Source organism: Leptosomus discolor, chromosome 7 (assembly GCF_034619465.1).
Source record: "Leptosomus discolor isolate bLepDis1 chromosome 7, bLepDis1.hap2, whole genome shotgun sequence".
Lineage (NCBI taxonomy): Eukaryota > Metazoa > Chordata > Aves > Leptosomiformes > Leptosomidae > Leptosomus > Leptosomus discolor.
This window is the reverse complement of record NC_141397.1, coordinates 17,474,574-17,498,444: the sequence shown is the minus strand read 5'-3', so window position 1 is coordinate 17,498,444 and position 23,871 is coordinate 17,474,574. Positions and strand designations below refer to the sequence as shown.

General features: G+C 36.9%; 1 protein-coding gene across 6 annotated transcripts in view; it reads left to right on the top strand.

Moving 5' to 3' along the window:
* Positions 1 to 23,871, top strand: part of SLC4A7 (solute carrier family 4 member 7) — a 71,160-nt gene that overhangs the window by 22,543 nt on the left and 24,746 nt on the right. For 3 of the 6 annotated variants that reach the window (XM_086468302.1, XM_086468306.1, XM_086468305.1), the window contains exons 4-8: positions 7,641 to 7,784; positions 10,027 to 10,162; positions 11,356 to 11,516; positions 13,691 to 13,879; positions 22,527 to 22,642. In XM_086468302.1, coding sequence (XP_086324428.1) covers positions 7,641 to 7,784; positions 10,027 to 10,162; positions 11,356 to 11,516; positions 13,691 to 13,879; positions 22,527 to 22,642 — 746 coding nt within the window. Of the gene's footprint in view, positions 1 to 7,640; positions 7,785 to 10,026; positions 10,163 to 11,355; positions 11,517 to 13,690; positions 13,880 to 16,690; positions 17,060 to 22,526; positions 22,643 to 23,465; positions 23,526 to 23,871 lie in introns of all 6 variants that reach the window. The other 3 variants (XM_086468301.1, XM_086468304.1, XM_086468303.1) reach the window with 3 other exon arrangements.

The following is a 23,871-nucleotide window of genomic DNA, read 5'->3' as shown; positions in this document are numbered from 1 at the left end:
GTCTCTTCATGGCTTTTCATAGCATTTATCTCACTATTTTTAATCCCTTTAAAATCAGTTGTTCCAAAAATTGCTTAAACCTTTGACTTGATGGATGGCAGAAGTCTTTTCTGAATGGGTGACTTCTCCACTTGCAATTCACTGCAGGCTAGTGTTTCACAACAGTTAAAGCTTTTAAAGTGAGGTGTTTTTATTTATTTCCGAACATTTCTTATTTTACAAAGACAGTGTGAAAATTTGAATTTTTCTCAGAAAGGGATAACCCTTACATGAGGCAAGATTACTTCTGTAATATTTTTTCCTATCTTAAAATATCAGGAAATAGAGGTGTTTAGGGGCAAGCTGATCCATTTAAAGATGTGTGCAACAGTTGTACAAGAGGGGTGTGATCAAATTTGTAGTGACAATGTATTTGTGACCCATTGATGAAGTGGGGAAAATCTTCTTTGCAAGTGTTTCTTTTGAAATACTTTACAATCACAGTGTTATCATTGTGGAAGCCTTGTGTCCTTACAGGCTATGGCATCCATGAAGGGCTGAGAACGTTGATTTCTTTGTTAGTGGATGAAGGGCTGATCTTCGGGACTTTTGCTTGAATTGCATGTTGTTTCTAGGTTTTCTCCCCTCCAACAGAAACAACTCTTTGACATTATCTCAGGTATTATGTATCCTTTTTCCTGAGCTCTGCTGCAGAGACATGCTGGAACAAGAACTTTCAGCTCAGATAAAGCATGGGGCCCAACCACGGTCTGACTTGGATGTGTGATGCAAGGGCAACTAGTCCCCCCCTCCCCCAGGTACCAAGTGCTGGCTCCTTTCCCAGGCAGGGAGATCAGTGCTGGCAGCGGGCCACAAAGACCTGGGGTGGACGTATGGTGCCAGAATCCCCATGTAGCTCTGTCAGCTGGCACAAAGCTTTTCCTGTTACTGTTACTACCTGCATGTCTAATGTAATTACTGATAATGCCTTCTTGAATATTGTTGATTGAGTCAAATAGAAATATTCAGTGCATTTTTCTCTTACAACTGCCACTACCAACTTGTATTTGGATTTAAGTCCAAAAAAAATCACTTCTGTGTTTTACGGGATATCTGGCATTTGCTGCTTCTGCTAGACAGCATAATATGATGCTGTCTTTCATTGTGTAGTGAGAAAACACTCTTACTGAGCTGCTTTACCATATGCTAAGCATGCTAAATTTTTGGATTACGCTTCTCAATTTTAACTATCCAGGTATTTTAGTGTAAAGAGTGTATTCTGAGATATACTCAATTACTAGGAGCAACAGGAGATTTCAGAATACAGCACAGGCGGTTGAATGGGTTCTAAAGTATGCTGCGCTGTGGACAACCTTTGGGCTCCAGCTATGGCATGGAACAGTCCCGTGAAATAATTTTCTTTACTCCTTTATACAATTTTGGTTATAAAATTTTATTTTGAATGTATTATTCTGAAAGCAAGAGATAATTTTTGTCAAATAATTCTTTTAACAAAGCACGGAAGAATCATCCTTGGAGATAATAGAGCTTCTTTATCGTCAGTTCATGCATGGAATACCAAGATTACGTTAAAATATTCACTTTTACTGCATTAATTCCTTAGAAAATAATTTGACTGTTGCTTGGGAATGTTTCATGTGTGAGAACTTCATAAAATAAGCTGAAATACTACTGTTCATTTTGAAGTATTTAGTTTGTGTCTCAGACAAAGAACTTCCATACTAAATTGTACACTTAATTGCATTCTTCAGAAATGTGGCATTACTTTTAAGCAAGAACTTAGAGAATTAGTATAGTAGCAGTATTTTCAATGAATTTTCAGAATTTTCATTATAGATAAATTAACTTTAAACAAAAGTGAGTGATGGTGTAAATGAGGGATTCTACTTGTTCCTTAAGTTTCACCAGAGCAGAGAATATTTGGGGAAGGCCTTTGAGCTGTGAAATGTTTTGGGGCATGAAAAGACTTTCTTGTTCGCACTCTTTACTTCCTCCATACACCTAAGATTATTTTTCCCATTTATGTACTTCTACCTTTGGAGCAGACCTGTGACAGAAAAGGTAGAAGTTGTGCTAATAAGTTGCCTTGAACTTATTTTTGTGCATACAAGGGGAATTAATGTCAAGGCATGTGATAATGATAGATTTCAGATATTTCATACTGGGGTAATGTGTCTGGGGAGGTGAGTTACCAGACATTGAACAGCTGCTTTTTTTCCTGTTTTATGGTTTTAAGGAACAGATTAGGATCTTTCCTTCAGATCCTCCAGTTTTTCCACACTGGAAAGCTCCATGGTGGGACAAGATAGATTATGAAATGGACCCGCTCAAGCAGGTCCAGAGGAGAGCCATGAAGATGATCAGGGGGCTGGAGCACCTCCCCTATGAGGACAGGCTGAGAGAGTTGGGGTTGTTCAGCCTGGAGAAGAGAAGGCTCTGGGGAGACCTTATAGTGCCCCCTTAAAGGGGCTCTGCAGGAAAGCTGGGGAGGGACTCCTTATTAGGGAGTGTGGTGGTAAGACAAGGGGTAATGGTTTCAAACTGAAAGAGGGTAGATTTAGATGAGATATTAGGAAGAAGTTCTTCGCTATGAGGGTGGTGAGACACTGGAACAGGTTGCTCAGAGGAGCTGTGGCTGCCCCCTCCCTGGCAGTGTTCAAGGCCAGGCTGGATGGGGCTTTGAGCAACCTGGTCTAGTAGGAGGTGCCCCTGCCCATGGCAGGGAGTTGGAACCAGGTGATCTTTAAGGTACTTTCCAACCCAAACTGTGCTGTGATTCTATGATTATTAGAATAAATAAAGGCTTCTATGTAAAATAAATGTTCTGTTTTCAGATTATTATTTGAAGATCTGTAGAAAATAGTAATCCTTGTTATAAAGTTCTTGTCCTCAGCAAACTGTTGGGAGCGTATGGAGAAGGTGGAGTTGCAACTCTTGTTGTAGGTACATAGTGAAAGGGTGAGGGGGAGCACACACAAGGTGCAGTATTGGAAGTGCTAACTGGATATTAGGAAATTTTTTTCATGCAGTATGTTGTTATGCGTTGGAATAGGTTGCCCAGAGAGACTGTAGAGTATCTGTCCTTATAGATTCTCGAAGCTTGGCTGGTTGTCATCCTGACTGACCTATCCAAAAAGATGGCTTCAGCTTTGAAATTGGCTATGCCTCGCGCAAGATTGGACCAGATAGTCCACCTCCAGATACTGTAATTAATAAATGGTCTTTGCAGTTCAAATTGTTACAGGATTTGAGAATTCACATAGATGTTAACTTGAGTGGGTTTTTTTTGCTTTTACTTTCCGTTGTTAACATGGGGAAGAATGACCTTCTTTGTATGAAGTTTAAAAGGCATCTGGCTAACAAAATGATAAATGGAAAAAAGAAGGTTCTGTGTGGAATTGTACTTAGAGGGTTTATCACATGAGAGCATTTTTGGATACATGTTTTTGATCTCTTTTGGGCTTTAGAAGTATTCTATTACCATTTTCTTGGGGGCTTTGGGGAGAAGTCAGGGAACTTAAACAGAGCATTTTCTATTCTGTCAATTTTACAAGACATGATATAAACTGACTTTTGGAGTAAGACCAAGCATGTGATGGAGACATGTATCAAGCTCCTAACATTTAAATTTGTTTCATTCTGATAAGGACATTAAGTAGTAAATACTCTTGGTGGATTTGAACAGCTAAGCTTGGATAAAGTCATGTTAGATTAAAATGAACAATTATCTCTTGAGCTTTGTATTACTAAATTTAGAATTGGGCAGTCTGCTAATTCTGTTGATTATTGGTTTAAATTAATTCTATAATGAGCTTTGCTTGAGAGTGGTACTGTGGTACAGATTTTTGAGTGAATAAAGCTTTGAAGGTCACGTAATTGTACCTTTCAAGCTTTTAAAAACAATATTCAAGTAAAAGTTTGTGTTCCACTTAGAAATAATGCTGATGCTAGTGGTATGAATTCTGACCTTTGAAGAGTCAACTTTTTCTCCATTGCTTTTTATATTACTTGCTTTTCTAGATTTTTATTTTTTATTTTTGTTTTGGCCGAGGTGAAGGGAACTGTAACTTGTTTTGTCCATTTCATTGGGAATAAAGTAAAAAAACAAAACAAAACAAAAAAAAACCCCAAAAACCCCCAGTGTTTTTGTTTTGTTTTTTCCTTGTAAACTGTGTCTGTAGGTAAATCTTTATCTGTCCATCTGCAATCATTAATTACTCTTATCTGAATAATGAAACTTAAGGGAATGCAGACCTACTCAATACAGCTGTCTATTTTTAGAGGACTTCTCAGTGCTTTGCTTTGTGGAGTTAGAATTAAGGTTAAGCTTGTCCAACTTCTATTATACAGTTTTGCCCTGCCTTTTGGAGTTGAATATACCTGTAATATGTTTTTGCATAATTGTGGCAGTATACTCAACAGCAGTAGCTTTGGATTTCCTAGGTAGTAGTGGAGGTGTCTTTGTTTATGAATATCTGTGATAACCTAAAAAAAAAAGGTCCCTTTCTTAAGGAACAGTCTGGCATGCTCATAAGCTGTGGTCTGCATTAGCCAGACTTTTCTTGGCTAGTCTGTTGTACTGCCACCCTCCATGATTGCTCCAAAAAAATTTTGGAGGCTCCTTTTCAACATCACGTCTCTTTCTTGAAGTTATTCGAATAGAATTACATTGGATTGTTGCGGTTTACTTAATTTCTGAAAATCATCATGCTCATCAGCATTTCACATCAGTCCCAAAATACAGTTGCAGGTGTAGTGGTCTGATTACTTTGCACATACGGAAGTGATTTGGGGAAGGTATTCTTGTTTTACATTTGCCTGCGAGACAGTGTCTGCGTGAGGAAATAGCCGTTCACGCAGTAGTCACTTCTGGGCAGTGTGGGCTGAAGGGTGGGATAATGTGTTGCTAGCCTGTTCCCCTGTATTTTGTCATACCCTAATCTGTTAGGGTAATGAGAAGGCACTTTCTTTAAAGTTTTCTTCTGGAGTAGAAGGTAATACTGGACGTGGTAGGTTGTGGGCTCATTGCCCAGGTGAAGGACTAAGTTGGCAGTGTCTGCTCAGTGTGCCTTGAAGCAGCTATGAGGCACCTGGACATACTGATAGCTGAGAGGTCAGTGCATCTTGAGTAGGAAAGCAATTTTCTATGGTTACAGTTTGTTTAAAACCGCCTTCAGTTTGTTACTTATTTCAGCTTGGTTTTCCTTAGCTTTTACCTGTCCTTTTGCAACGTATCTGCTCTCCTCCAAACTTTTCTACTGAAAAACATTGTCAGTCAGACTGCAGTTTTGTGAAAGGAGATATGTTGACTTCTTTTTTCCTTGTTCCAAGTCTCCTCCATGCAGCAACGTGATCTTTGACTATGGAAATGATCACGCTATTACAAATGCTAGTTTTTGCAATAGCAGGGCGAAATGTTTCAGATGGAGGCTTTTGAAAAAAATCATATGGGATTTTTAATTATTCTTTAGTACAGAAAGCAATGTGTGATTTTTGTCTTAATTTATGGGAACAGCCAAGAGTCCAAAATGTGGAAGTCCTTCTGATTTCTTAGGAAGCAAACTCTTGAACTATTTCTGGTTTCTGAAATTTTCTAGAAAGTAATCACCTGCAAGTGTTTTGTGCAATGATCAAAAAGTATGCTTAAAACAGTCTTATTAAGAATATTAAAACAAGCTGATAATATAAAATGCTGTATTACTAGAAATATGTTTGAGTTTCTCTTAGGAAAAACTAGTTCCTGCAAAAAACACGAAAACTTTGGCAATGAATAAAACTGTTTAACTGTATGTGAAACTGTAGTTTAATCCTTGCTGATTAAATACATAAAATAAACCAAAAATCCTTACAGGATGATAACAGCATTTGCAGTGAGTGGTAGGTCACTTGGTTGCACCAGGCAGGTTTGAGTGGGATATGGTGAGTAATGCAGCTATTTTTGAACTTAGTACTTTTGCTTTCCCTATACATAAGATCATTGTGTCGCAATGGTATCAATAATGTGAATATTGTTAGTGGTCCCACCTAGTCGTTTTATAAGGCAAGTGCATTTTTGTTTAGGTGTCACATTTGCACTAGTTCCTCTAGGAATTGCGTTGCGCATAGCAGTCAAGGAGAGTAGAGCCTCAGGCTACTCGACAGGGGCTGGGTGTTCTTGTTGGAAAAAGCTCACAAAAGAAAAGCCTCTCTCTACTAATAGGACTGGTTTCCATTCTTAGATGGAAACAAATAGGTTTTAGTATGCTCAATTTCAGATTTGGTCATAGTACCAGTCAGTCAACTCTGACTGTGTTGGAAGTTCTGTCAAGAATCAGGTCTTGTAATTTGAAAGGTAATCTTGACCAAATTAATTAAATGTTAAGCTTACTCATGCATTACTATTGATTTTTGCTTAGTCTTTTGACTCATGTAGCACTGTAAAAATATGGCTTGAAAAAAGTTTTATGTGTCGTTTTGGGCTTCGAGATGCTTTTCTTGGAAAACAAGTTTGACATACTACCATTTTTATTTCTTTAAAGCTCTGTAATTGCCAATAATTTCTATATCCATAATCTACTGTGTGTTTGTGCTATACACGTATATACAAGGGCATGTATGTGTACAGTCACAACTCCTAGGGCTTGCTTGTCTTCTATTGCATTTGCTGAATTTGCATCTTTCGAAGAGCTGGAAAACCACTTCCTTTTCCTTTTGTTAATGTCAGTGTTCTGTAATGACTCTCCTACAGTATGACAACAAGTAGTGTTAACCTCCGGGCTTATAGTTAATGTGTCTCTTCCTGAGATTGTTTGTTTAAAAAGGAATTGAAAAGGTTATTGTATATGCTAACTCCATTAAAGGAGACATGGTAGTAATATGTTCATAATAGTCTGTTGATTGATTTCTTTTGCCAAGTTGTTGATGCTAGCATTGCCTTAATGTGAAAGATCAAAGGAAAAACAGGGTGTTGAAAGTGCGTGTTATAAAGAGCAGTGTGTATTAATTTGAGGATGTGCTACTTAAATTTATTTTAAAAAATTCTAGAATAGAAAAAAACCCCCAGCCTTCTCTAAGGTATTTGATGTTTTGGCATATGCTTCCAAATGTAAGTTTCTTCTGTACTTCTAAACTGATAATTAATGGTATAGGTGAACATCAGGTTCACCTAGATGTTTTGCGTGCTACTTGGAAGAAATATTGGCACTTCATTCAAGCAGAGAAAACTTGCAGATGATGGGTAATTTCCTAAAGAAGTTAATAAACTGAACTAGGAGATTACTTGTTGCCATAATGACTGTCCTGATGTGAGACCCTGCAAACAAGAGGAGTGTCATGTAATTCCTCTGCCTTGCCCTGTTGTTTATGAAGTAGCTTCTTTCAGTATTACAGGTCAAGCTTGTGTTTCTATTACTTGTTTCACAACTGAGTTCTTAAATTGGGCCATATTCTTACTCTGCTATCAGGGAGATGAGTGTAGCACTAGTTCCTTGACACCGGAGAAGGACAGAAGGGAGATGGTAATATTAGTTCACTAAAGGTAGTTTTGCCAAGTGCTTTTCGGTTTCTTTTTGTCAAAGTCCTTGTCTTTTTGACTAAGACACTGAATTTGGGCAGGAGGTCAGTTTTGGTTTAATTGTTTCCCTTTAAACTTTCTTGAAAAGGCCACAGAGCTGTGTATATTGGAGTTCACGTCCCCTTTGGAAAGCAAGGCCGTCGGCGGCATAGACATCGTGGGCACAGGCATCACAGAAGAAAAAAAGAAAAAGAAACTGACCGAGAGGATGGCCGAGAATCTCCATCATACGGTAAGAAATCTGTTGTGAGAGTTCTTTGTGTCTCTTGAAAATAAACTTGTAGTAGTTACTCTGTGTGCTTAAATGTTGTTTGTTTTGTGCTGTTTCTTTTATTCTCATTGTAATGAATGTCTTTCTACGTACAATCAGGCAAGGATTTTGTGGTCATATTTTATCTAAATCATAAGCTGTTGGACTTCATGCAGGTGTCTGCACGAATGTTCAGCAGCCTGCAGTGAGTAGAGCTTCGTAATACTCACCTGTAGCATAAAAATCCGTTATTTAAATCAGACGCCTTTTTTCAGACTGTGTAGTCTTGTGTTACTCTTCCTCTGTCATTCAAGATTTTTGAAGGTATGAATATAGCTGTGAAGCAACATTTGCCATGTTAATTTGATCAATGATCTATTAAAATAATTGCTTGAGCCTTCTTGCTGTCTGTTAGTAACAGTAAAGGAATTGTACTACTGCCTAAGTTTTAAAAGTTTTGGATCAGACATGCCCACCCCGCCCCTTATCATCATGAGATGAAGACTTTGTCATATCATTCTCTGAAATGATTTGGCAGTACTCTTAGCAGTTTTTCCTTAAGACCTCAAACCCACTTTTATTCCTAGACTGTAACGAATGGGAAGATTATGGTGCAATGTTCCACTTATGGTGTGGACACCGTGCTGCTCACTGTGGCCTTTCTGTGACTAGAACCATGTAATACATGGGGCCAGTTCACTGAAACAAATGAGTTTTCAAATGAGAATGCTGTGACAAGTCTCCTTTTACCATTCTCCTGCAGGTCTTAGTTTCATCAGTCTTCAAAACTTCCCCTCCCAAATACAAAGTATTTGATCTTATGCTTTTAGAATCTTGCTTTACAGGTTCTGAAGCGACAAGTAATACTAAATAAATAGAAATTCACTTCTCTCTTCTGTTTACTTGTTTATCCTGGATACACAGGATATGGTAGGATTCTTGGGATATGTTCGTTTTGGGACAGAAACAATTTGCTGTAGATCTTCATTGATAATGAACATTGTTTGTGTTGAAGAGCTCATTTCAGAATTGTGTTGGATGACGTATGCCAGAACAACAATGCAAAAGCAAAACTACCTTCTGAATTAAGTGTATTAGTACTTCAGATCTTATGTCTAAATCTAAAAGGTGATGTTGCTTCTGCAGTGGAAGGATACGGTGTATGCTCAGACCTAGCAGCTGTGAGAATAACGTTTCAGTGAACAAAGTAAAATTTTAAAAGCTGTTTTACCTGGATTTTTCTATCTCTGACCTTCCTTGAGAAAACCTTGCAATTACTACGTTATTGAACGCTTGTAGTTTGAAAGCTCTCCCTTGAGTTGAAACAAGATCAGTGTATAGATGTTAAAAGTATCTCTAAACCCAGGTGTTTGATACTGTTTGTTTTTTTTAAAGTTTTGCTCGTAGCAATGAAGTCCACTACTTACCAGTAAGTGATCAAGTTAAATTTTGTTATGAGTTATTACTGAGCCTGTTCCACTAGGCATTGCACTGTGATAAGTTAAAATATTTCCTCAACATTTTAGCTGTGTAGTTTCTACTTTCCTGTGCTAATTTATGTACAGTGCTCCAACTATGCAATGAGAAAGTTAATAGTTTTTTCTGGTGTATGTAAGTACCAACAGGCTGTTGAAAAATCAGCTGCTCTAACAATGAGTGCCTGGGTACTCACTATGTACAGCAAAAAAAAAAACCCAACTGTTTAGCATCTTGAACAATTACTAGGACAACCAATCTGTAAGTCAGGCTATTTGTTTCCATCAACCTGTTTTGTGGGGTTTTTTTTGGTTTTGTGGTTTTTTTTTTTCCTTCTTCCCCCTCCTTTAATTAGAGTCTGTGTCACGATGTTATCATTTATTTTGTTCTCAAAGTGAAAACAAGGTTTCTAGCCTTTTGATGTGTTATTTGGTATATTTTTTTTTTTAACAACTTTGCTGTTGATGTTTATTTTCATATTGTAAACCTATAGAAGAGCTAAAAGTATTTAATTTTGTTATGTAAATGTAAATTTCCAGATGTTTTATTTTTAGAAATAATGTGAAATTTTAAAAGCGCCTGATTTTGAAGAAATGTCCATGTTTCTTTTGTTCCTTTTCCCTCTTGAAGAGGATACTGTGCTGCATATTTCTGACTGAGAGCCAGGACACTTAAGTGTTGCATGGTGTTTCTTGCATAATAGAAGTATGAATTCTTTTTAATTGTTCAGTTTCTGCTTCTCTTCAAGACACGCCATCCCAACGAGTGCAGTTTATCTTGGGTACTGAAGATGATGATGAACACATTCCCCATGATCTCTTCACTGAAATGGATGAGCTTTGCTTCAGGGATGGAGAAGAATATGAATGGAAAGAAACGGCTAGGTATGCTAAAAGTAGATTGTTACAAGATATATCTTCTAGTGATTTTATTTCAAAGAACTGCAAACCAGGTCTAGGCTACAATTTTCATGAACTGTAAGAGTTGTCCACTATTCATGCTCAGCAAATCAAAATGTTTGTTCTTTTTGTCCAACTCTGGAAGAATCAATACGGTTTCTCAGGAGATCTTCAGTCTTACTGGTGCTATGTTGACTTCCCTAAAACTGATCATGCCAAGCATTGTGAAAGGTACGACTTTGTTTAGTTTTAGATAGAGGTGTTCAGCATGGAGGAAGGTATTTGCAATCTCAGAAATCTCTTTGCTCTATTATAGATGTTATATTAGTGTCAATTTTTCACTCAAACGTAAAGAACAGGCTGTCCAGGGAAGTGTTGGAGTCACCATCCCTGGGGGTGTTCAGAAAACGTGTAGACGTAGCACTTTGGGATGTGGTGTAGTAGGCATGGTGGTGTTGGGTTTGACAGTTGGGCTTGATGATCTTAAGAGAATCATAGGGTTGGAACTCTGGAAGTTGGGTATTTATATATGTTCTTACTGGGTAGTGTTTGATTAATTTTTTTTTGCAAATTTCATGCATGAACATAACAGGATGGCATGATTATTTGTGGCCTATATTGGTTAAATTGCTTCCTTCTACATATGCATTGTAATAAATTGTTCTGCATCCAGTACTTCTAATTACCTTATTGCATACTAGCTTTTGCAGAAGTTCAGTTTACATGATGCCTGTGAGTAAGATTCAAGATTAATTTATAGTTACACATACTAGTATTACCTAGCTCTTAAATGTCTGACTTAGCACCCTAGGAGTCTTGAACGTGGTATACAGTGTATTTCAGACAGCTTTATAATCCTGAAATACTGATGAAACTGAGATATGCAAATCAAGTAACAGGGCACAATCCCACACTGTTCTCAAGAACTCGTGGATAGACAGATATTGTTCAAACCAAAATAAACAAAACTAGCAAAAACTAAAACAGTTAAGTGTGGTTAAAAGGCCAGATAAAAATGTTGTGACTGTCAATCAGTTGGGTTGTCTGAGAAAATGAAAGCCAGTATGAGGTGACAGTGTTTCCTGTTCTGTGTTATACAGAAGCCACAGGGAAGAATGGCTTTGCTTGTCAAATTATCTGTTTTCTAGGAGAAATACGAATATGTGTATGTGTTTCAGGTGGCTGAAATTTGAAGAGGATGTTGAAGATGGTGGCGATCGATGGAGCAAGCCTTATGTAGCAACCCTGTCTCTGCATAGTCTCTTTGAACTGCGAAGCTGTATTCTTAATGGGACCGTCATGTTGGACATGAGAGCAAACACTCTAGATGAGATAGCAGGTTGCAACAAAACTTTGTTTTTCTTTAAATATTTTATTTGGAAATTTTAATCAATAACTTGAGAATTTTTTGATGGTGTCTTTTTGTGCTCTTGAAAGGACTATATTTAAGAAAAAGGTCTGTGCATGCTTACTGCAGTTTTTTTCGTCTGGTTTTAAAGGGTTGGTCCTACAAACTTCACTTACAAAGAGCTACACTGGATGAGTAGTAGTCCTTTATTACATATTTTAGGATGAGTCTCAGAATTTAATTGCCTTTATGTTCTAATCCCTGAATGTGTTCCTCATCTTTGTTTCTACAGATGAAATGTAAATATCTTCCAGAACATTTTAGGACTTACTTGTGCACTTTAGTGCAATAATTATTAATCATAACTTGGCTGATGTTAACTTGATGTCACTAGTATAGTTGATTTACACATCTGGTATTTTTTTCACATTTATAAGAGGTAGCAGAAATAAATTTTGTACGTGTTTGACCTATTATGTTGAGTGTCCTCACTAATCACATGGTCATTTTGGAGAGTATAAAATCATCTTTGAAGACACTTTCATTTATACACACACACACATATATATATATGCTTAGTCGGAATGCCTTTGAATTAGTTTTACGTAATTTTCTTGGTATCTCTTGCTACAGGTACCACACAGTGGAAAGCCTTCTCAGGAATCATGCTAGGCTTAGGGCTGACCAACATGTGTATGAAGGACAAGGTGTTTTGGCATTAAAAACCTTGTCAGAGCTTGAAATATTTTCTTGTTTTGTTTTGAAATCTTCAAAATTCGCTTGGGAAATCAATGTTCCCTTCCTATTTTCCTGACTTACTGAGCAAGAGTGTTCAGGACATGGTTTGTAAAAGTAATGTTTTGGTTTATAATTTATTTTTAATAATGAAATCTAGCAATGATCCTAGTATATAAGAAAAATAGTTACTGCTTAATTCTGTGTAAACAGCACTCTCTTAATAGCTGGTATTTTAGTTGGAACTAGGATGTCTTAAGAGATGAATTTGTTTCAAGTTAATTTTAGGTGCCATTAGGAAGCATGTAGGGTAACAGTCTTTGGCATACAAATGTATTGTCTTGTTTCTGTGAGCCAGGAATACCTAGTAGATATTATTGGTTATCACTCAAAACAGGAGGGAGAGAGTGACAGGATTCCTTTTCAGAAGCTATAACAAGAGGCTGTGTGTTGCCAGTAATCCCAGAAGGAAGCTGCACTGTACTGACAGAGAATTTGCTGCATATAATTTTGCTTGTGAGGTATTCTGAGACATAACCTTTTTCACTGTGAAAAGTTCTATGTAATTGCAGCTTACCCGTACAGATAAGTTCTCAATATGTCGGTTAAGGCTTACAAATATATTTTAGAAGTTGTCACATAGGCTCGAGTTGATTTGTGCAGGATTTTGTGGTGGTTTTTTAATTTTCTTTTTTTTCCAATTAATTAAAAAAAAAAAAAGGCAGCAGTTAAGGAATCACAGCAGATGTTTTCCCAGACATGCAGGCTTTCTTTCCTGGTATGAGCACATTGATGAGATGCCCTTTCAAAACTTGATGTTGTTTGACAGCTGATCAGTAAGTTTTAGGTGATGTAACTAGCTTTTGTTTTATACTTCCTCTTCTAAAGCATGTGAATTGCATGAAGTTCAGCAGAGAGCCTCAGGAACTTAGGGCATCTGAAGGTGTAAATTGGGGAATTCATCTCATTTTATAAGAACTTTCACTTTTATATAGTTGTATACTTTCAAAATAGGTTAGGGCTGTCTTAAATCTGTTCTCCATTGTGTTTCTGTCTTTGTTCACATGTGATGAAGGGTTGTTGAATACATAGATGCTTTTTTTCGAAAGGGAGTTGCCATTGAAAGTTGAAGTAAATGACAATAAATTATAAAATATTAAGTAACTTATTTCTTAGAATGATGCTAATAATAAATATTGTCTTTTGGATTTGCGTGTTGGGCTTTCCTTATTCTCAGGTTTGCTTGTCTAGTGACACCTTTGAAAATTTCCTGTGGGTTCTTGAAGACACCTCTGCTAAAGAGACTTTTTTGAAAATAGATTTACTTTTTTTCTTATTATTTGGTGCAACTGCAGTGCTTGAGTGTGGTGAAGGAGAGATTTGATAGCTGTATATGTAATATTCTTTTGTTTTGTTTTGTTATTATGTAGATATGGTTTTGGACAACATGATTGCCTCTGGCCAGCTGGATGAATCCATAAGGGAGAATGTGAGAGAGGCTCTTCTAAAAAGGCATCATCATCAGAATGAGAAAAAATTCAGCAATCGGATTCCTCTGGTTCGATCTTTTGCAGATATAGGCAAGAAACATTCTGACCCTCACTTGCTTGAACGAAATGGTGAGATAAGTTGTGGCATCCAGTTCGTTCTAACCTGTTAAATAGTGTTCTCACTGGGAGATGAAGGAAAATTCAGCTGGTAATAGCAGTTAAGTGTTTCCTTCTTGATAAGCAAAGAACTAATGATAACACTGTGTGCTATTTGTAGCTGTGGATGGTTTCTCTATATTTTTGAATTTACTCAAACGTTGTACTTTGCCTGTATACACAGCATGCGTTATTGTTTTGAAGGCTAGAACTAGGCCTATATTGGTCATAATAGTTTTTTACAATATGCTTGAATAAAATGTGTAATGTTTGAGGAATTTCAGCATCATGGCATAGCTTTATATGTTTGTCAGATGGATTCAGTCTTTAAACTAGAGATTTACTTTGTGGTCACGTCATGAGTCGGTGATGCTGACAATTACTGTGTTTTAATCCACTGTTATGTTAATGTGGCTAGAAAAAGTTCACTATGGTAATGGTGAAGAAATTACTTGTAGCTAGGACACTCTATTTATACCAAGTTTTGTAGAGAAGGATCAAATGGGGGGGGGGGGAACCCCCAACCCGAGAAAGGTATTTGCAGTGTTTCTATAGGTTGTACCACATCTTTTATTGCACCAATTCCCGAAAACGTTCTAGAATATCAAGACATTTACTCTAGACATCCAGTTCCAAAGTCCAACTAGCAATATATGCTGCAGAGCAGCATACTTTTATTCTTGTATTTCTATAGCCTCTATTTCCATCTCTGTTCTTTCTGTTTTCTTTTGCCTTGCATTAACTTAAGACACGTATAATTTAAACTGAAATTTTTTAGTCTAGTAAAAACTTAGTACTGATTTGATGAATCACTCCCTGAAGTGAAGTTCCTTTCTTGTCTTGAAAGAATCCTCGCTGCTCAGAACATGTTCCAGTTAGTTAAGTCTTGTTGGGAGCTCTCAGTTCAATACATACTTGGAGTATACTCCAGCAAATGTCCAATCCTGTTGATACTTTTGTCAGCTAGTGAAGATACGATGCATGCTTAAATATTTCCCTGATAGTTTTGGAATTATTTTTTCTGGAATGAAAATACAACTAATTTGTATGACAGCATACTTTCTTCTGTAAATTCTGACTTTCCTGTTTTGTTTAGCAAACATGATAATTTCACACATGAACTTTGTTTTACCCATCCTTGAACACCTGTATCCCCAGCTATAATTCTGAGAATTTTGTATTTGAGGTCTCTTGCTTGTCTGTTACTTTTCATGTATCATTTCCACTTCCCAGTGCATTTCATTCTTAATACTATTTTACAACAGAGTATGGGATATATACTGAAACAAGAAACCAGTATAACATGGTGAACTCTTTGCTAGTGTATACTGATTTACCTTTTCTTTATAATCCCTCTAATAAACTGGTAAACCAAGCATGCATATGTGCATAATATTTTTTAGGCTCCTTTTTACACCTGTGTGTGTGTTAGGACATCTCATGTTCATGGTTCATCACAGATGTACTGACAGAAGTCTAGTTATTACTGTAGTGATTAATATAGACAAAATCAACCAGTTTACTTTATTGGTCCTCTTGTTGTTACTGAACTGCAGTTTTCATAGTTGATCTTTGAGGCTTTTGTTCTTAATTTCAATCAGGTTTGTATCTGTAGGATCCACTCATGCGTTGTTGGGGAGTGGGGGAAATAATGTATGTGATCTTTACCTAGGGATACTTTCTGCACCTCCTTCTTGTGAATTGTTCTAGGTTGTTCACTGTGTTGGTCTGTATAGTGCCTAGTATAAATGTGAGACTAAATGTGTCTAGTTTGCTGTTTCCTTGTTTGATGGCATGGTATGTGAAAACAGCACATTTTTGATTTTGGGGATTGTAGGAGAAGTAATCAGTACTCTTCTTGAGGAGGCTTCCATCCCAGGAAAAGTTTGTGGTAAATGGGAGGAATGGTATTGCTAAACCTTCTAATGGAAATACTGCTATGAAGGTAGACCGCTTCTCTTCCTGCTTAAGGAAGAACTGAAATCTATGACAAACTTAAATCTTGGGGAACCATGACAAGACTGTGTTATTTTTATATGACGGTAGTTGGACATTGAAACTGGATAGGGCAAGAAAAGTAACAAAGGATTTTGGAGAAATGTGTTTGGTTTTAGGCAAATGGGAAAATTTGGTAAGTCACAATAAGAAGAAATGGAGAAGGGAGTATGTGTCTTATCCTTGTGTCTTCCTCAAAAATTATATATTGAGACTACAACTGGCTAGGAAAATTTTTATTAAAACAAGACTTTTATTTGAAGACAGTTGCATTTAACAAAATTAGATATGTTTGATAGTAGTCATTTTGAAATATCTTCATTTTAAAAAATTAACAATTTTTTTATATAATGGGTGCAGTTAATGGTGAAGTCTTGTAATGCTTTGGCCGATAATGATTTTTTAAGTGTATTTTTTGGATGGTATTAAAGGTAGCTGCTGTGCAATTTGGAATAAGAAATTCTTCTAGGAAAATTTAAGATACCTTTTTTTTTTTTTGGTTATATGAACAAATCTTACTGTCTGTAAGATAATACCTTCTCCCACATCTCTTTGGCGTTCTAATTAGTACTCGTCAGTAGTTTCTGACTTTTCTAATGTCTGAAATCAGATTTGCTCTTATCTCTTGTCTTACTTGCATGAGTATGACACTTTTGGCCTGTGAAGCTTGCAGTTTACTGTGTAAATTGTTAATGCATATTTGTGTCTGTGGTTTTTTGGTTTGGTTTTTTTTTTTTTTTAGTATATCCCTGTTGTAAGCCTCATGGTGTTTCATTTGTTTTATCTCAGGGGAAGGCCTTTCAGCCTCCCGCCACTCTTTGCGAACAGGTCTCTCTGCCTCAAATATTTCCCTGAGAGGAGAAAACCGTTTGTCAGTTCTTCTCAATTACCTTCTTCCTTCTTCAAGAACGGGAACCCCGGCAACCTCAAGGTGTACAACCCCCATAACTACCCCTCAAAACACACCACCCTCCAGTCCTACCTGCAGCCACCTGCCAACCACAAGTGCCCAGCCAAGTCCACTTCAGGGCAAGGAATTGCTGGTGTCACCTGCCAGTGATGATATTCCTTCAGTAATAATCCACCCACCTGAGGAGGACTTAGAAGTGCAGGAAAGCCAGGAAAAGAAGACAGAGGAAAATTTTAACAGAACACCAGGCAACTATCAAAATTTAAGCTGTCCATGTGTGATGCAGTCTGCATCTGGATCACTTGCGTTGCGATGGTTTTGGCACATAACTTGGGCACAGAGGAATATGATAACTGTTACCTTTGCCTGCATGTTTTATTTCTTCTCTGTTGTGACTGTTTTCTTGTTTGGCATTTTTAACTTCCTAGCTTTTAACTAAAGCCAGCAAAAAAATTCTTTAATTAACCTTCATTTGTGTAAGTAAGAAGGAATATGGTTTTAAAGTAAAATATATAAGCAAAATGTCAAAAATGGTGGCCTTTTCCTTTCACTCACCTACAATCCATGTCAGGTTTTGCTTTGTTTTTGCCAGTGGTTAAGATAGCATTTTAAACCAGTGTTCGATATCTTGAGATAGCTAGAGCTGAAGATGTAGTGAAGTATTTGAGATGAATATGAAAAGGATTAGGAAGGATGCAATTATCAGTGGTGTTTGTAGGTTAGTTGTACCATGAAGTCTTTGAGCAGTTTTATTTTTGCTTTTGTGCTTTTCGGAACCATGGCCATTAAAACCATGAGTAGCTTATAATAGAACTGACAGGTTCAGTTCACCTACAACTGTTTCCAGATTAGTTATCCATTAACGCACTGCTTCAGCATCAGACACTTGATTACTGTTTTGTTGAGTTTGATATGCAAAATACGATAAGGTAGTACAGAGTTTCTAATCATAGGTCAGAGCTCAGCAATTTATTAAATTGTTGTCTTGCAAAGCTATTGTTCTTTACATGTAAAAAGGTATGTAGATGTATAGATAAGTTGAAAGAAACAATGGAAAGTTCTGATGGTTTCTTTAACAGTTTTGATTAAATGTTTAGTCACTCATGACTTCTGCATACATACTATTATACTTGCTGTACTTTTGCAAAATTATCACCTATTTAGAGACTTCAGGATTCTTCTGTATAGATCATGTTTTTAAGGAAGTCACCTTTCCTTTTAGCCTTCACAATCCTCCTGCCCCCCCCCAATTTGTCTTGCCAAAATCTAGCTTGTAGGTTTGTCTGCTTTACACCTATGTGTACGGGGGGGAAGCTGATTTCACTCAATTTTTTTCATCAGTGAGGCTTTTCTTGATTTTCTTCCTCACTTATTTAATAAGTAAGACCACACTGTTACATACAGCAGTAAAATATGCTGACAGAGAAAAGGCTGTGGTTAGCTGCCTTTTCACATTTTGCAGCCAAGTCACTGAAAAGGGGAGAGCAAACTATGTTGTAGCCTGTCATCTTGAGTTGGAGTAGGGGCCCCATCCTTACTTAAATTCAGAAAAGCAAACAAAAAACTGTCTCTGATTTCCTTATGGGAAATTAATAGAATTCACATGAAGATCATTCTCTCTCATGGGTCATGTTTCAAAGGTAATTAAAAACTAGAAGTAAAATAACAGCTGTAATTGGTTTTCCAGTTCTCGATTTTTCTACTTATCTGATAGGAATGACAGCATGCCAGACCCAAGGTCTTTAGAACCCCAGAGAAGACTAACCAATGAAGATCAAGTACTTGATACTATTATTATCACTAATAAAGCTTTCCACCAGAATCTCCAAGTCATGTTCAAATTGCTTTTGTGCCTCAAAGGGATGTTTCTCCCACAGGAAAAATCTGACAGGGGTGATTTCCCAGTTAATCCATAAATAAAAGTCTTCACAGAAAAAGATGAACACCAATAATGATGGAAGACATTTTTGTTTTCTGAGTTTTTTCCCCCTCTTTTTTAATTCAAGAACTCCTCTGACCACAGAATGATGCATTTTCTTAAGAGATGCCCTTGAAGACTTTCTCAGACTATGACTTCAGGGCTGCAACTGCACTAATGTCTGTTTTGGGAGACAGACTCAGAAGGGAACCCTGAAGAGGAAGTATTCTTATATTAATTTAAAAAAACAAAAAAAAAACCCACAAAAAAACCCCAGCCAACCAAAACAAAACAAAAACCCAAGCCACCAAGCAAAAAAAACCCAAAACAAGCAAAAACCTCCTTGGTCCATTCCACTGTAGATTATAGTCTGTATTACCTCTCTAGTAATTCACAGTATTGCAATCTGAATACTTTTTCCATGCCTGTATGACCGAGTTGGGTTTGTCTCCTGTGAGCATTAGGAAATGCATTAATTTTATAATACATGGCTTGCTTCTGTTTAGCATTCATCTGTCCTTGGCCTTGTGCTATTCAAACTTTGTTTTTTAGTTTTTATGAATAGCTGGAAGGTTACTGAACTTAATGTGAATTACTGTAAAAGGAGGAAGAGGGACACACCTTCAGTCTACCACTTTTTATCAGCCAGTCATCAGTTCATAGTAAGTCAACCAGGCAAGGGGTTCTCTATAACAATTTTTTTTCTTCTGTCATCAGTTGAAGAACAGCTTTTTTTTTTCCTGTCTCTGAAACTGTTGAATAATGAATTTCATAGGTAGAGCTAGGAAGAGAGCTGTCACAGCTGAAGGTGAACACTGTTAATTCACCAACATCATTAAGCTTTTTCAGTGTTTGAACAACAGCAAAGTAGCCTGTTTTGAGGGGTCCTTTGGTTCACTGATGAATGTACTATAAAACTGAATAAAATAATATTTAGAACAGCTTTGCTCTTAAAATAATTGTTTACTGAAAATAGTAATCCAGAAAGATTTACGTATTTGCCTTCTGGGAGGAATTTTAATATATTTTTAACATTAAGGCTGAAATTACTGGAATTTATTTTTAAAAATTGATTTTTATTTTCTCAAATACAAATGCCGTATGCTTTTGTACTTAAAAGTTTCGTATTTAATAAATTTTGCCTGTATAAACATAATTATATTGGAATAGTCATGCTTAGATGTTGAACTCATCTTACTTCCCCAACATTTTTTTTTTTTACTGAAGCAGAGATGAGGCAAATGTCTGTATTATTCTTGAGTTCTTTTTTCAGTAGGTAATGTCCAATAGATTTTTGTGATCACAGTATTGAACTAAGTGTAGTTGGCTAGAAAATGCACATGATCCTTAGTGAAGGTGTAGTTTTGAGTACTTCAGTGTGGGTGATCTTACGAGGTTTTAATCCAGACTTACTCAAGACTCAACCTGCTGTTGTCTTTCAAAGGAGACAAGTGGTATACCTGCCTCACAGCATCAAGGAGAGTACTGTGCATTTTTCATGAGCCCCGTGGTAGCTTAGTTAAGACTAGATTAATTTCTCTTAGTGTCTGGAAAAACTGCTAGGTAGTCTTCTTTTTGGCAGTAGCCTCTGAGTTTGTGTCTACTGAACTGAAGAAGAGTAGGAAATATATTCCTCTTATTAATGTGAGATCTGAGTAAAAGTGTTTTGCTATTGGAGATGATAGGTTTTTATTCTGAGTTCCCCTGCAAATGAAGTGCAGTATCATATGGAAATGCTTGCTTAGGTCTGAAAACCTGTAAGCAGTATCATGTGAGCGCAGCAGTCTGTCCAACTGCAAGACCAACAGAAAGGAAACCTATTTACACATGATTTAGGATCAGACAAATGTTCCTGTGTCAGGGCCAAAACTTGTGAACCATAACTGACAGGTTGGAGAAATTTTTAAAGGCAAACCTTTTAGAAGAATCAGTATCACTTTAGTACTGAAGTAATGAATTAGTTTATGCTAATATGTAGAATACTTAGTCTCCATCCTCCTTGGTTGTCTCTCCACTTTTTTTTCTAGTCTCTGCTTGCTCGTGCTCACAGGCATTTGCGAAAAGTGCAAAATGATGCATTGTTGCTCATCTTTCTTCAGTCATACACATCTTCAGTTACCTTTATTGTTACGTAGGGGGGGGAAGTGAAAAAAGTTAATACGTGTAAACTTTTGTATGTTTCTCTTCTGCAACAACTGTTTAGTATTTCTGTTCTATTTCCAGTCCTACCAACACATCTTAGTATCAACTCTTATGCAATTAAATACTTTGAACTGCTCATTTCACAGAGCGTTGATTGCTGTTAGTTATTCTTATGAATAATGCATCCATCATGGAGCAGAAGGGTAGAATGTGATTTTTTTTTTTTTAATTTTTTTTTTTGAGTCTAGCTAACCAAACATAGTATTAGCTAATTACATGTGCATGTTAGGATTCAGGAAGGAAATTACAGCTTATTAGCTTCATTTGTTTTTTGCTTCAGGAAAAACTACCCACACCACTTATATCCCTGTGAACTGTAGGAATGAAAATTAATGTTAAAGGCTTGGACCTGCATATTTTCCACTGATATGATGGCTCTTTGAAAGGGTTTTTTTGAAATAAATTTGGGGACCAAATAAAGTGATTTCAGTTGTCATTTGAAATGCTAGAAAATGTCAAATTGCTAAATTATGAACACGGAGGGATGCAAGTAGTTATGCAGCAGTAGTTATGATAGAACAATAGCCAAAAGGTAGCCAGCGAGGACTTCAGTTTTATCTTGACTAGATTGACGCTTGACCCAAATAGAAACCTTCTGCGTGTAATACAATGTTTAGACTTTAGTCTTTGCCTAGATGTGGTTTTGAAAGCATGTTAAAGCGTGTTTTATCACCACATCTTAAATGTCTAGTGTAGACAAGCAAGGCCAAGTGCACTTCTAGTGTATGTTAAACTGAACAAGTAAAAGCTCTGTAATCCAAAAGATGGGATTTGGGCTTGGTTATGCATGCCTAGACCAGCTTTTAAATGACATTTGGGTAGGGATAAGCATAGCGCAACATGGAATTCAGTGTGTGTAAACACCTGTGTTACTTGCCTTTTGCACCCTTCACTGAACCTGCAGTTCAGTCTTGCTAGCAGTGTAGAAGCTACGTAAATCAATTTTGTCTTGGTGCAGATGTTAGAGGGAAGCTGCGTGTTTAACTTTAGTAACTTGATTGTGCATGCCTCTTCAGCTGATGTGTTAGAGACACCATTTCATATAGTAACATCTGGCCAGATCATATTTGGAGCTTTGGTCTATTGGTTGAAGTCATGGTTTGCAAGCTATCTATCCTTTGTGTAGTAAGTACACTATTTACTTGTAAAGGTTAGTTAGCTACCAGAGTTTCACTCCTTGTAGGTGTAGCCTGAGGCTTGCCGAGGCTTTTAACAATTGAAAATAGCAGACTAGATAGCAGAGGTGTTTGCTTTTGGTGTTTGAAGACTTATAAATATAGTGAAGGTGCTGTCTACTAACTACTAGAGCGGTTATGAATAAAATATCAGCAGTTGTTATTTTTTCTGCAATTAAAGTAGCTCTTGTTTTCTGGTGACTGTTCTGCAAATGGCCATCATTTGGGCAATATCTTTAGTTATGTCATTTTGACAACACAATGACTTGTTGATGTTGCATTTACGATACTAATGTAGGGCACTTACTGAATAACTTGCACATTTGCTTTAAGCAAGCTGTCACATTAAGTTTTGGTAGTGTCATGTACTCGGTTCACTTCAAACACCGTTTTGAACTTTTCTCCTTTGTTTTGATTTAGGGCTATTAGCGTCTCCACAGTCAGCACCTGGAAATTTAGACACTGGGAAAAGTGGAGACGTTAAAGGTACTGGGACAGCAGGAAGCAGAGAAAACAGCACGGTTGATTTTAGTAAGGTAAATATCATTACATACCTTAATGTTTAGCGCAAGATAACTACATACCAAATGTAGTGTGTGTAACTTCCCTCTTAGTTGTAACTAAGACACATAAACGGGCACATATATACAAGTGTACACAAGACATATGTACCAAGACATAACCTTGGACGCAGAAGTATCAGGATATGGCGTAGGCTAAATGTGTCAAATATTTTCAGACTCTTCCCAGTGGGACTGAACTTTCTGTTTTGTTTGATCTTTTCAGTATTTTGGTAACTTCAAGAGTGCAGCCACTGTACTTTCTCATGCAGAGGGAGATATTTTCAGATCTACTGTAAAGACTCTTGTGAAAACAATTTTGGAGGTGGTGGTGTAATTTTTTTTTTTCCTAGGACTGACTTTTTGGGTGTGTGGGTTTGGTTTTTTTTTTTTTTTTTTTAAAGAGGGCTTTTAAAGGGGATTTGCTTTATATGTTTTATGTGTTTGCTATACCAAAGTTACTCTATATCTTAATCTTTAGGAGCATGTAATACCGCTTTCTGAAGGAAATGTTGGTAATACTGTAAATCTCTTGTACTTCTTCCATAATTTATATTTGCTGGTCAAGTTCCATTGTAGCTTTCACTATAAAACTCAGTCTGTAGTGTCATCTGAACTGTGAAACACTGTAAGAAAATGCATTTGCCAAGTTAAATAATTATGTTTAAGGAACACTAACTTATACTGTAGTTCTCATCTAATCATGGCAGATGCCATATATTCCTGCTCCTCTGTCACAGTTTTTATGTTTTTGCTTGGCCTGTCCTTCTGTACACCTGCCTTGTCTCCTGTTGGGCAGGAGGCAGCCTCCTGGCACTGTAGTTGTGGCACACTTGGTGTGGGACTCAAGAGGCCATCTGTAAGTTCTCTAGATAGCAATGTAACCAGTGCTTGTGTGTGTGTGTATGTGAACACAGAGTTCATGTGCTGTACCGTTTTCTAATGCTCTTCTGTAATTATGTACAGAAATGAATGTTAAGATTTTCAGCCATTGTATTCTTTATGGATGAAAACATAAACATACAAATTATTTTTCAAAATTATGACATATTTGAAATATGCAGCTGTGAAATAACTAATTGCATTCTAGAAAGCATGTGTAATTACATGAACTCTCCTTAGTTAATTGTGCATAGATTTTTGTTAAGTTATGTCCTATCACAGAATGTTTGTCATGATAAGTAATATTAGAAAGGTGGTTATGC